The sequence below is a fragment of the Acanthochromis polyacanthus genome, chromosome 12 (assembly GCF_021347895.1).
Source record: "Acanthochromis polyacanthus isolate Apoly-LR-REF ecotype Palm Island chromosome 12, KAUST_Apoly_ChrSc, whole genome shotgun sequence".
Classification (NCBI taxonomy): domain Eukaryota; kingdom Metazoa; phylum Chordata; class Actinopteri; family Pomacentridae; genus Acanthochromis; species Acanthochromis polyacanthus.
Window position 1 is genome coordinate 36,819,390 of NC_067124.1, and position 13,875 is coordinate 36,833,264.

The window sequence follows — 13,875 nt, forward strand, 5'->3', positions numbered from 1 at the left end:
AAAATGTTACAACAAATTTAGTTTAATAACTTGTAAAATTGCATGAATAAGTGCTCTTAGTCTGCAAATGTGATAAAGTCTGCATTTACCTTTAGTGTAACACTTTATAAATAGCAGTTTTAAATACATTTTGTATGAGTTGTTGAGCACCAGCTGGACCTCCTATGTACCTTCAGCGTGATAATTGTTGTTATTATTATTATTATTATTATTATTATTATTATTATTATTATTAACGTTTGGTGCACACAGTTACTACAATGCAGCTCCATGAAGCAGTTAATCTCACTTTCAGTGCTTCAACTTGAATGCACGTATGCTGTCATAATACTAGGTGATCATTTTTTTGCGCCCTTGTAACATTTTGTTCAGATTATTCAAGTGCTCTGTAACATCAACTATAAATGCAAGGTTCCGCAGCCATTGTGTGCTTTGTAATTCCACAACAGATTTACCTTTTTTCTCCGTGAACTGTCCGATGTCCCACGAAGCGCTTCAGCACAGCACCTCGGCTAAGCCACCTTCCTTCAGTGTGGTACGACAGGCCATGGGTGATGTTACTGTCACTGAGAAGGCAGTGAAACTGACGACGGTTCGGACCTCTGGCTAGGACGAAATTAACAGCGCTCTCATCTGTTGCAACAGAAAATGTCTAGTCTAGTTATATCACATAATATTGTATAGCCTCAACCTTAATATATAAATTAGTCAGGTAAATTTACATCATATATTATACTGTACGATCTAATCTAATTATACTAATACTATACTAATTATACTGTAAAATTTGATCAGTCAAGTAAATAGCTATAATTAATAATACGTGTCTTGGTGTTTTGTTTTGTTTTTAAATGGTAATAAACCTAATATTTAATTTGTCAGATTTTTAAACGCGTGCTTTTATATAATATTGCAGGCGAATTGACTGCAGTACTTGAATCACTTTCTATCAGTATTTTTCTGAATTATTTAAATGGTTCGTATACATTCAAGATTTAAGAATCAAAATTTCTACACATTTTTATAATTCTATTTATTTTATAGTAGTTTATTATAATTGTTTATTGTTTTATTGTTTTATTATAATTTCATATATATTTTTTAATATAATTTCATAATAAAAGTCGTATTTTCATGTTGGTTGTTATGGGAACATAATTATTACAGGAAGTCACGCCTCTCTACAGCCAATCATATTGCAAGCTGTATATCACATGATCCGAGTGACGTATGGCCGGAGAACCGCATGCCGGAAGTTGACAGTGGCTGAGGATAGTGACTCCTGAAAGTCACCGGTAAACGAACGGAGAGAGATTTACCGGGGCGGGTCGGTGTCTAAAGAGCTAACGGAACTCCAGCGGGTGTGAACCATGGTTTAGGGACGTTACAGAGCAGCTCCGGTTTTCTTTTAGTAGTAAAATAAGAAGTACAGTGCTTTTACGGTGCTAGCAGACGAGCTTGTAGCGGTGAACAGCGGTTGCATCAGTTTTTCTGACTCAACCAAAGCAGCTCTGACAGAAACAGGTTCCATTTAAATCTAGAACGATGGCAGCGAATCTGAGTAGAATATTCAGGGGCTTCCAGAGCCTCCGTTCAACCTCATTCATGAAGACTCAACTCATCCATCCGCCTGTCAGCTGCTCATTCAGGACCAGCTCTGTTTGCTCCATACTGGTAGGTGCAATAATCAACTGGATCCTTCTCAGAGGGGGGTTGTTTGGGTTCCTCACCCTTTTTCCGGGGGTTTCTTTTATGAAAATGTACAATAATTCATTAATCACTAATTATATTTCCAAACAAAACAATGTTTGTTTGTTTGAACCTGTTGGAGAGGCATTAATTTAACTGCATGTGTATTTTACAGCTGCTCTGCTTCACATTAAAATATCCAAATATTCACCACCTTACATGTGTTTAAATAGACCACACACTGGAAAACATCTCAATATAATGCTGTTCAACTTAACTACTTGTAGAATTAAATTTCTCTTTTGCAGTGGATTGTATTAGACTTTAAAGGTGTGCACCAAAAAGGTGCCACAATCAATATTACAATGTAAAATATCATTAAATGTGAGCTACAATTTTATATCCACACTTCTGCCACTTCAGTAAATAAAATGCAATTCAACATGACAACTCTGCCATAAATTCTATTCTACTTTTTTTAGTTTTTGTACTGTGATAACTCTACTTTATGTTTATTACAGAGGTTATAGTGGCCGTTGGTGGTGTTCTGCTGGACTGCTTTAGGTTTAAAAATGTTCCTAATATTTTGCCCTGCTCATGTATGTTAATATGGTGGACAAATATTAACAACACCTTTAAATATAAGTCAGTATAATGCACTTCAAGCTGACACTGTGACCTCAAAAATAAATATAAAGTAGAGTTATTGCCTTTATTACAGCATCAACAAAATGTGAATGTGTTAAAGCTTCATAAAAATGGAAGTAATGGTGGAGCTGTTGTGTTGATTGCATCAGATTTCATCAGATGTACCTAATAAAGTGGCCAGTGTGTGTATAGTTCACCCACCTATTCTTTTTGTTCGTTTAAAATGGCAGTTTATTCATGAGGACTGCACAAAGTCTGTTCCATATTAAGTTGTAGCAATATTTACGTTCGCATTCATGTTTGTAAAGGAATACACAAATACACCAGTGGTCATACTGCATGTAAAGTTCTTTGTTAACACTTAAATTAAAGCTTGAAGTCAGAAGTCTTTAATTCAGCATGTGCAGATGGACTTAGAATGATCTGAATGGAATAAGTAAAGAAAAAAGGAAAAACTAAATATTTTTACAGTCAAGGTTTTACTCAAGGAGACAAGTTACTTATCATCTCTACCTGACAGTTAAAACAGAGTATTTGAAGACCAAACAGCCTCCAGGGCCTCTCTTTAACTGTCTTTTAGCCTCGCATCAAAGTAGAGCAACGTTGACACATTTCAGCCGTTAAGAGGTGTGAGGGAAGGATCCTGGACAGGCTGGCAGAGGTCGAGAAGCTGAGCAATAACTGAACCAACTGGAGCATTTAAAGTGTAATTACTAGATGTAATCTGTGGTACTCAGTGTGTAGAAGTACATACACTACCAGTCAACAGTTCGGACACACCTTCTCGTTCATTGGTTTTCGTTTAATTATTTTGTACGTTGCCGATTAATACTGAAGACATCAAAACTATAAAATAATACACATGGAATTATGTTATAGAAAAAGTGTTAATCTTCAGTATTCATCTACAATGTAAAAAATAATACAAATAATTTTTTTTAAAAAGCATTGAATGAGAAGGTGTGTCCAAACTTTTGACAGACAATCTCTATGTAGTTTCTGGGAAGCAAGATGTAGAGTTATAAAAATAACGAGGTAAGAGTTCAAGATTTTACAAAGAGTTCATGCTTTTCTAAATGAAGTATCAAAATCTTTTCTATTATTAGAGCTTATAAATGACCTTCTGAGTGATAATCTGGATGTTTCCAAGGAATTTAGAGAAAATTTGCACTTTATTTGTACTTTTCTACTAAGGTGTAGCTGTTTTGTTACAAGTACTGTGTCACCGTAAAACAACAAAAACCTTCTGAGAGATTGTGCAAAGACTTGTGCATCATTTAATGATTCTGATGTGACTTTATCAGTTGCGTAAGAAGTAAAAAACACCAATACTTTTATGTACCAAGACGTTTCAGGACAATGAAAACACAAAGTAACAAATGCCGTACCAGCATTTTAAATGTGCAGCATCAAATGTCTTGTATGCGTGTTTTGTTGTGTTTTTCTTTTCTTTTCTTTTTGCAATCTTTCCTTCTCCTTTTAAATATTCTCTTTTAGGATAGCTTAGAATCATTCATTCATGTATTTATTTATTTACCTCTGACTTCATCCACTTTGCTGTTTTGCACTTGAAACAGGTTTGTATACAGAAATAAGATTTTATGTTCTATTCCATACAACAATGTAAAATGACACCATAGCAAATCAAAGTCCTGCACGAAAAGATCTACTCAAGTAACTGAACATAGCAATAAAATCTAGATAAAGTGCATTGGAAGTCCTGGTTTGGTGTTTTATTATTACACAACATCAGTAATTTATTAATAGTGAAGCATCAGGGTGTCAGCAGCAGGTTTAAGCTTCTTTATATTCAGTTTTATATTCAAGGACAGCAAATAAATCTGATTATTCTGAGACAAAAGAAGGGGAAAAATAAGTTCTGTTGCACAAATTTGTTTACATTTTTTGTCTACTCTCAGATTTTTTGCTGAGATATTGGAACTTTTATTGAAATGTGAGAAGTTTAAGGGGAAAATCAGTGTTTTATGGAGCTGTTAACAACTCCTGACATGTTAACCCAACTACACACTGCTTTACTGAAATAGCCAAAAAGGTATTTATTATAATTATGGGTTGTATTATAAAAGCTTATGTTATGCTTTTATTTCAGAAACTGATTACTAGCATGTGAGCTCAGATAAATTAGCTTTGCATACACTTTTTTAAAAATTATATTTCCTATGTCATGACACCTATAATATAAGGCGTCTTCCTGTTTTGCAGTCGCTGCCGTTGCCTTTTACCTCCAAGTCGCGGGACTTCAGCCTGCCGAACTCGTCGTGGAACTCCGAGATGAAGCGACTGTACGAACATTACAACAGCCAGTGTGAGGTGGAGTCGGAGGATGGAGAGAAGCAGAAGGGGCTGTGGAGGAGGCTGCCGAGCTACAACCGAACTCTGAAGTACGCTTCAGGTACAAAAAGCACACACTGAGGTGTTATAGAAGGTAAACATGGTGATGGGACTGCGCAGTAATAAAAGGCTCGGACTTGTAGGGTTGTTTTTGTGTAAATGATGTTCTCAGGCTCTTTTTTTTTTTTTTTTTTACATTTTTGATCACCTGATACTGTATACTGAGCTTGAACTAGTTGTAAAACTAGAGCAAATTTTAGGTTTTCTTACATTATTAATGCAAAACAGTTTGACTGTGAAGCTGAAATCATGAAGATTATGTGATTTTTGTTTTTAATCAACTGTTCTGTAAATAACCTAATTCTACACAAGTGCACTTTCGGGATTTCTAAGTTAGCATTTCGTTCGGCTTTAATTTGGCAGCTTTTACGTATACGAACATTTAAAAAAAACGTAAATATTTTTTGCTGGGACAAGAGCAGATGAAGTTGAAGTGATCAAATTTCTGTGTTTGTCTTGGCATTGTAAAATTATTGCACATAAAGTATATTTAATCAACACTGGAGTCGGAACAAGACTTATTTCAGTAAAGGGAAAATAACTTTAATGGTAGTTACAGTTTTTTTTTTACAAAGATGTACAAAGAAAACTACACATTTGTATGTTGATTTGATTAGATTCTGATTTGTTTTCTCACATGTGGAGACTTTTATTTTGTCATTTTTACTGTTGCTAGATTTTAAGATATGAAAATAATCCTGAAATAGTAAATGTTTAGTACTCAGGAACTTCCACCTGCACTGTTTTTTACTCTGACTCTCGTATTTACGTATTTTATAATGTATGTAGACCTTTTAACACTCTTGTTATTGTAAATTCCAGCACACTTTTGCTTCTTGTTTCTTCTACTAGCATTGATTCGTACATTGCTTTGCACATTAATTTCCATATTATTATATAAACTTCAGTGTCCCGCCGGCGGTACACTTACTAATTTGCATAGGAATTTAAAGAATGTCCGACGGCTGCAAACGCGATTATACAAACACTATACACCGATGGAAAGCTTAGATTCTCATGAATCCGCCGGTATAAACCACTTTCAGATGTGATTACCACAGCGGGTCATATAAACACATTTGTCCGACAAAAACGAATATCCATCCATCCGTTCTCTATACACGGCTTCAACGCACACAGCGCGACTCACATTTCCGGGTTCATTATTACACACAGATGAAAATATTCCACAAAAAACGGCCATAATCCAACCTTTTACATCCAGACGAAACAAGCCAGTAACATATTTTGTCCAAAACATGTCTTGAAGTCGGTATATACTCCACGAATCGGTCGTTTTCAAGGAAATGCACCTCGCGATGCGCGTCCAATATTCCCTGTATTTTTCGTCATTTTTAAAATTTTCAAATAGAATATCAGCGATTTTTTGTACTGAAAATGGCTGGAATTGACTGCAGCTTAATTAAATGTTACGTGTGTGAGCTACTAGACACCTTTAATTCCCCGTATTTGCTGCTGACTGTCCACTTGCATGTTTTTCCCACCAGGTGGCGTTTACCTCAGCAAGCTCATCCAGTCAAAAGCTCGTCTTTTCACCAGAAACATCAAGGAGCAGGGGGCAGCGTTCGAGTACGTTCTGTTTAACAACGAGGAGGAGCAGAGGTGTGTGTGCATCTTCCAGGCTGGACATCTGCTGGAGGGACCACCGGGGTGAGATCAGGGTTAAATTCATACCAGTTGCTGTTGTGGATCTCTGAGCTTGTTGGATTTGTGCATACAGGACTGCTGATACTTAACTGTACTGAAAACATCATAGTCGTTTTAACTTGAATACATTTTTACATTAAGATGAATGAGGTCATGGTCTGACATGTGTGAGCGCATCCATCAAATACTATTTACCTCAATACCAAATTTTGGTTTAGAAAGCTTTTTTAATGGGCAAATAGCTTTCTTCTGGCTGGAAATGACAAAAAAAAGTGACAAAATACAGAAAGCATTGTGTTAGAGGTGTTAATGATGAATTCGAACTGTTTTTATGCGATTTTCTTCAAGCATTTTTTAAAAAAGCAGCGTCTAAAAGTAGTCATACTCCTTGAAACTGTCGCAGATTTTCTAATTTCTTTGGAAATTTGTCAGAGACACTGTTGAGACTCAGATGACTTAGGTTGAGAATAAAGTTTACTGATATCAGGAGAGGCGATACAACGAGCAGCACGGTGGTGTGAGCGCTGACAGCATCAATTCTGAGGATTCTCTTTGACTTCGGGTACATAAGGAGTTGGGAGGAACGCCATATTTAAATTATGGCCCAGTATGGAGACAATTTTTCTGCTCATGAACGTCAACTACACAATATGTCATCTTAACCAGGGCATGTTTTTATCACACCAGCATCTGTTTTTCTCAGGGTCGTATTAGAGGCAGAAAAGGCCTGACTGAAGCAAATAGGAACAGGGTCCAAGGTGGTAGCCCCTAGCATAATTTGAGGGCACCTACATGATTTATGACTTGATTCAAGGTGACTGCAGCTGACAGATGCAACCTGCATGATATTCTGGGATGTCTTCAGCTACGATGAAGACATCCCAGAAATACCAGTGAGGAAATACCTTAGTCAGGGGAAAGAGTGATTTTTCCTTCACATAATTCCAAACGTTTCTGGTCATTTCTACCTTGCTTTACAGCATGCTTGATGTGATTATTTAAAGATATATACACACAGAAATTTTGTATATAGAAATTAGAAAAAGAAGCTATAATTCATTCATTTACATTTGTAAATACTTATTAGACATGAAAGATGAAGTCTAAATGTGACTTTTAGTGAAGTATGAAGATCTAAAACTAGTCTTGAATACTATTTTGCGACTACAGCTACAACTTCTACAGCTGTTTCCATTTTTACAGTGCATTAGAATGCTGTAGAACAGGGGTCGGCAACCCACGGCTCCGGAGCCGCATGAGGCTCTTTCATCCCTCTGTTGCAGCTCCCTGTAACTTTGGAAAATAAATAATCAGCAGACTATTTAATTAAAATTTCTTTTATTTTAGATTGTTAATTTTTAAAATTTAATTCTAAATTTGAAGATTATGGTGATCTTGTAACATCAAAATACAACGTCTTAATTTTTGTCTGTCAAAATATGCGTCCCAGCCGTCAGTCTCCGACACTCACCGGCCTGCGGGTATTCATTTGGAGTCCTGTTGATCTTTGGATCCCAGTGTTTGCTCTACATTCATTCAGCAGCGGCGGGCCACCATTCCTAAATCCTAGCCGTCGCTCCTTCAAATTTCTTTCTTTTTTATTGTCGCAAATACACCACTGCCGCACATCTCCACCTTCACAGCAGAGTCCTGCACTGTGTCGGGTACTCGTGAGTACTAAGGTAAACTACGGATGATTGTCTTGCTCAGTATCTACTCTTTGATATGTCAGGTTAATACGACGTTACTCGCGAGAACACGGCTCGATGTCACGTCCAGCATCCAGGCAGCAGGTCAGAGAGTCAGAGGAGTGTCGTCTTGGAAAACAGGGCAGCGACTTACCGGAGAAAAGTTATTAGCTTAAGATAAATAGATTTTACAAGTTAAATAGACAGTCGCAAAATATTGATTTCCAGCTAACATTACGTAACATATGAGGTCCAGGAGCAAAAATGACATTAACCAAGTAAGATACATATTAGTGGAAGGACACAATTAAAAAATGAATCTATCTAATTGGAGGCTTTGAAATTAATTAATCACGACTGATTAACAAGGGCATAGAGGTAAAAAAGCGATATTTGCAGTGTTGTCTTCATTTTAAATGCCAAAAGGATTTTGCGGCTCCCGGTGTTTTCTTTTGTGGGAAGCGGGTCGAAATGGCTCTTTGAGTGTTAAAGGTTGCCGACCCCTGCTCTAGAACATGCTAGAGACTATTAACATCATTTGAAATGATATAGAAGCTGCAATTTCAAGAAGTATGAGTTGATGGATTTTTGATAAAAATGTAAAAAAATGAACTATTCAAAGAGTTCAAATGTTTTATTAACACCACTAATACAATAACTTACTGTGTTTTGTCACTTGTTTATATCATTTCCTGTCAGAACAAACCTGTTACTGAAAGAAAAAAATCACTCAAATCAAACTGAGGTGTGATTATGATTAATTTGAGGCTTAACAACGCAAAGTCATCTCTATTATTAGTGCAAACAAACAGATCAATACATTGAAAATAAAGAATTCCTTGATAAATTTGACTGATTTTAGATCTTCAGACTTCACATAAACTTCACTTTTCACCTTGGAGATCTTAGCAGACTGTGCATGTGTTTCCAGAAACGTCCACGGGGGGGCGATAGCCACAATGATTGATACCGTGACGGGAATTCATGCGACTCTTCTGTCTGGAACCGTGATGACAGCAAACCTCAACATCAACTACCGCAGGTACGCAAATAGCAACACAACAACAGCAACAACTCTGTCAACAACTGATGAGCTGCATTAAAACATCCAGACAAACGTAGAAGCAGTGGCTCAGATTACCGACTGAAATATGGCAAACCTGACTGATACTGCTGGTTTATTCGGTTCTGAGGATGATAAACAAAGGCTGTCTGGATGCACAGTCTCACTTATTTATGTGGATAAGTTTAGCTGCATGCAGGCTTTAGGGAAAACGCTCGATTCCTCCTTAAGACTACGTTCAGTCACGCAGGGATCGCAGACTGACATTGATTGATGTCACATAGATAATTCATCGCACAAATTAAATATTCAGTCCAGTAATGTCTGTAGTCGCAACAACAGCATCACAAACTCAAACCGACGGTCTGGTTGGTCTACTGCAGTCAAATAAGGACCAATAGATCTGTGAGTTTGATGACTGCCAGATGCTGTCCTCAACCTAAACGTCCAAAAAACAAAAGAAAACAAAAAGTCACAGTGAGGCATCCTTTAGTTATTCTAGCAGCAGAGAGTGGTGACCTGCTTTTTCAATTTGTCTGTTAATTGATTAATTTAAATTATTATTATTTTGGTAGGTGGTGTTTGTTTTTATTTATTATGATTTATTTTTTAAGGTAAATGTGATTATTGTTCTGATTATTATTACCATTATTAATAATGTTTTATTGTTGTTGGTCATGTTTTTTTGTTTCACATTTTTATTTACATTTATTTAATTTATTTGTCGTTTTTATTTTGTATTAATTTTTTATCATTATAATTTTTTAATTTTTATTTTATTATTGTTGAGGCTAGTGTTTTTAATTTTTTAATAGTTTTTTAATTAAAAAAATCATTTTAACTAGATTATTATTGTTGTTATATAGTTTTTTTTAAAAGATGATTATTCTGATTATTATTACCACTATTAATAATGTTTTATTGCTGTTTGTTCTATTTTTTGTTTTACGTATTTTATTAAAATGTGTTAAATATATTTATAATTTTTTAACTAATGTCTCATTACTTTTTATTATTTATATTATTTTATTATTTTTGTGAGTGTTTTTATTTAATATTTTCATAGTTTTTAAAAAATTTTTTAAACTTATTTAATAAAATGTAAACAGATTAATTATTATTATAATTTTTGGGGGCTTTTACAATTTTATTTTAATTTATTTAATTTATTTTTTAAAATTACTTTCATGTTTTTTTTTCCACCTTTTTATTTTTTTGCACATTTCAGTCTATTTTGTCTGTCTTTTAATACCCGTTTTTTTGTATCATATATTAATATATATTTTTGACATGTGCCGTAGGACTGAACAATTAATCAAATAGCAAATGCCGCAATCACATATACATGATATACAGCATGTATGATCAAAGATTACAGCTGTCATGTCAGTGATTTTCAGCGTGTGACAGTTACACCTTTTTATGGTAGCTCATACAGAAATTCTCCTTTGCGTGTTAAAAATCTGTTACACAGTAAACATTGAACTTAAGCCTGACTTTACAAAAGTGATATTACAAATCAAATCGCTGTATTTGTCAGAAAAATGCTCAAAGAAGTTCCTAAGATCGCTCCACCCTCGTGCCGTGCCGCTTTTTTATGGTAACATTTGCATGAAAAGTTCTGCACAAATGCCGTCCGACTGATTGATTGATCAACTAATACTCAGAAAGACTCCATCAGACGTACCAGAAAGCAGCGTTTCATTCATTCTCGGACATTTTGCCCAAACAAACGTTGTCTCGCCCTCAGCCCGATCCCTCTGGGAGGAACAGTGCAGATCGAATCCTCTCTGGACAGGAAGGAAGGAAGGAAAACCTTCATGTCCTGCAGAGTGACGTCCACCGACGGCTCCAAGCTGCATACGGAAGCAACAGGTGACTTTTTAACACGTCAGAGCTTCTCGTCTGTCACGTCTTTCTGCTTCTTCACCGTCGTGTTCCTTCTCTCCTGCAGCTCTGTTCGTGTCCATCAACGTGAGCACGATGCTGCTGGGATGACGACGACGACAAATCGCCCAATTAAACGCCAAGAAGTGTGTGTGTGAGTGTGTCTGAATGTGTGAGTGTCACTGGGGGAGTAGAGGAAGACAAGCACTCCTCTTAAAATCATAGAATTTTATCCTGTATTCATATTAATCTGTCCTCGCTAACATCTCCGTCTGGTCCTTTCGCTCGTCTACCTCTTCTTACTGTTACTAACATGAACATATCTAAACCTTATTTATTGAGTTCAAGGTTATTTATTTATAGGTATAACTTTGGCAGTATTAATGGTTTTATGTTACTCTGGGGCCTTGAAGTGGAGTTTTTTTTTTTTTAAATGACTTGTACTTAAATATTTACTTTCATCAAATAATTATTGACAATTTGTTTGTTTGTCAGCAAATAAAAGAGGTTTGCAACGGGAAATATAACTGCATTGGTCTTCTGTTTTGGTTAATATTGTAGGTTTTTTTCTTGAATTTAATGCAGGATGATGTCTATAATTTTATTTAGATTTTAAAAAATTGATTACATTAGATTAGATTTGAAAATCTTGGGCAATTTGATTTGCAACAGCAGTCAACAACGAAATTCATACCATAAAAACAGTATAGTACGAAACATAGATGAAAATAAATATAGAAATTATGCACATGTATTTTCAAATTAATCCCTTGAACAAACACCATAATGCTAAATAACTGCATTTTTTAAAAAAACATATTAGATTTTTTCTATTATTCGTAGACTATAAACCATTTAAAAAATATTCCCTACAACAAGCACAATAATGTTAAATAAAACAGGATTATGTGTATATATATGTCAGGGTAGAGACTGCGATTTGGTAGAATTGGAGTTTCTACCAGTAGAGATTGCGATTGGAGTCTCTACCGGTAGAAACTCCAATCCTACCAGTAGAGATGGAACTTTAAATCTGACCCCTGCCCCTAACAAATGTCTACTGGTAGGATTGGAGTTTCTACTGGTAGAAACTCCAATTCTACCAAACTGCAGTCTCTACCATGACATATATATAGTAAATGGTCTGTATTTATATAGGGCTTTACTATACCTGCAAGGTACCCAAAGCGCTTTACAAGATACATCACATTCACCCATAGATGGCGGAAACTGCCATGCAAGGCGCTAACCACGACCCACCAGGAGCAATTAGGGGTTAGGTGTCTTGCTCAGGGACACCTCGAGCGAGGATTGAACCAGCAACCCTTCGGTTGCAAGACAGCCACTCCACCCACTGAGCTATGCCACCCCCTGTGGAAACAGAACAGCCATGACAAGAGGCAGAAGTTTATATATATATATATTATATATCATTCTATAAAAAATAGAAAAAATTCATGTACATTTATTTTTCTTTAGTGCATAGACTCCAAACAATTTTAAAAATTATTCCCTGCAAGTCTTTTGTTTGCAAAAGTAATACGAGCCCTAACATACTTTTTGGTTAGCAGTGGTTTTGGACATTTTTGCTCAGTCTCTTCCTTATCGTTCATGAACACTGACCTTAGCTGTGGAAAGGGAGGCCTGCAGCTCTTCAGATGTTCTCCTGGGTTCCTCTGTGGCCTCCTGGGTGAGTCGTCGCTGCTCTTGGGGTCATTTCGGTAGTGAAGCTTCATCGCTCTTCCATGTTTTCTCCATTTGTGGATAATGACTCTCACTGTGGTTCTCTGGAGTCCTGAAGCTTTAGAAATGGCTTTGTGGCCCTTTCCAGATCGATAGACGTCAGTTGTTCTTGAATTTCTTTGGATCGGGGCATTTTGTTGCAGCTTTTTGTGATCTTTTAGTCGGCTTCATTTTGTCAGACGGGTTCTATTTCAGTGATTTCTTGATCTGGAGGTAATCAGGCTTGGGTGTGGTCAGAGAAATTGAACTCACTCTAAAAAAAATGTGATTAGCCACAGTTAATTCATGATTTAACAAGGGGGGCAATTACTTTTTCACACAGGTTTGGATAGCTTTTTTCCCGTATAACATTAATCATTTAAAAACTGCATTTTGTCTTTACTTTGGTTATCTTTGTCTAATATTTTAATTTGTTTGATGATCTTAAACATTTAAGTGAGTAAATCTTCAAATACGCAAGAAATCGAGAAGGGGGCAAATACTTTTTCACCTCACTGTATAAATAATCTTTAGTCTGAGCGCTGAATTTCTGTTACACAGTAGTTTCGTGCTTCTTACAGTTTTTAGTTTTGATTTCCATGTGTGGGCTGTTAGCTGTTGCCCCGCTCTGTGGTGGCTGTGGTTGTATCTGAATATGATTTACATGCCATGAGAATTTTCTGACCTCTGATGGAAGCCTGAAGCATCACGGTGGCGGTTAGCGTCTTGTTTTTCGACCGGTTCGTCTACTTCACACTTTGTTTTCTGCCTTCAGACCTGACTGAGGCGCGCCACAGTGTGCCAGAATAAGTAACTCCATCCACATCACACAGATCTGAGCCGACCACGACGCTGAAAGTATACATTTATGATCAACACCTGAACATACGTGGAGCATTGTTTTAGAGACATTCAGGGCTGACTGTAGGTGGAAAACACCGTCTGCTGTGTGAGCCCATGTTTGATTCTGGTGTCACACTGTTCAGGGGTGCATTATGCTTGACTTGTCAGTTCAGAAATATGTGAGGTTTTTGTCAAAGAGGGTATGATTCCTCTGTGCAAACAGTTAAGCCTCAAGTCATGCATACACTTGCCAAA

The 13,875-nt window shown here is 36.4% G+C and overlaps 1 protein-coding gene across 1 annotated transcript; it reads left to right on the forward strand.

The window, feature by feature from the left end:
• Positions 1-1,233: 1,233 nt before the first annotated feature.
• them4 (thioesterase superfamily member 4) lies at positions 1,234-11,597 on the forward strand. The gene is made up of 6 exons (XM_022195982.2): positions 1,234-1,674; positions 4,561-4,750; positions 6,258-6,420; positions 9,037-9,147; positions 10,919-11,043; positions 11,123-11,597. The coding sequence occupies exons 1-6, from the start codon at positions 1,546-1,548 to the stop codon at positions 11,164-11,166; spliced, it is 762 nt and encodes a 253-aa protein (XP_022051674.1). The 5' UTR covers positions 1,234-1,545; the 3' UTR covers positions 11,167-11,597.
• The last annotated feature ends 2,278 nt before the right edge of the window (positions 11,598-13,875 follow it).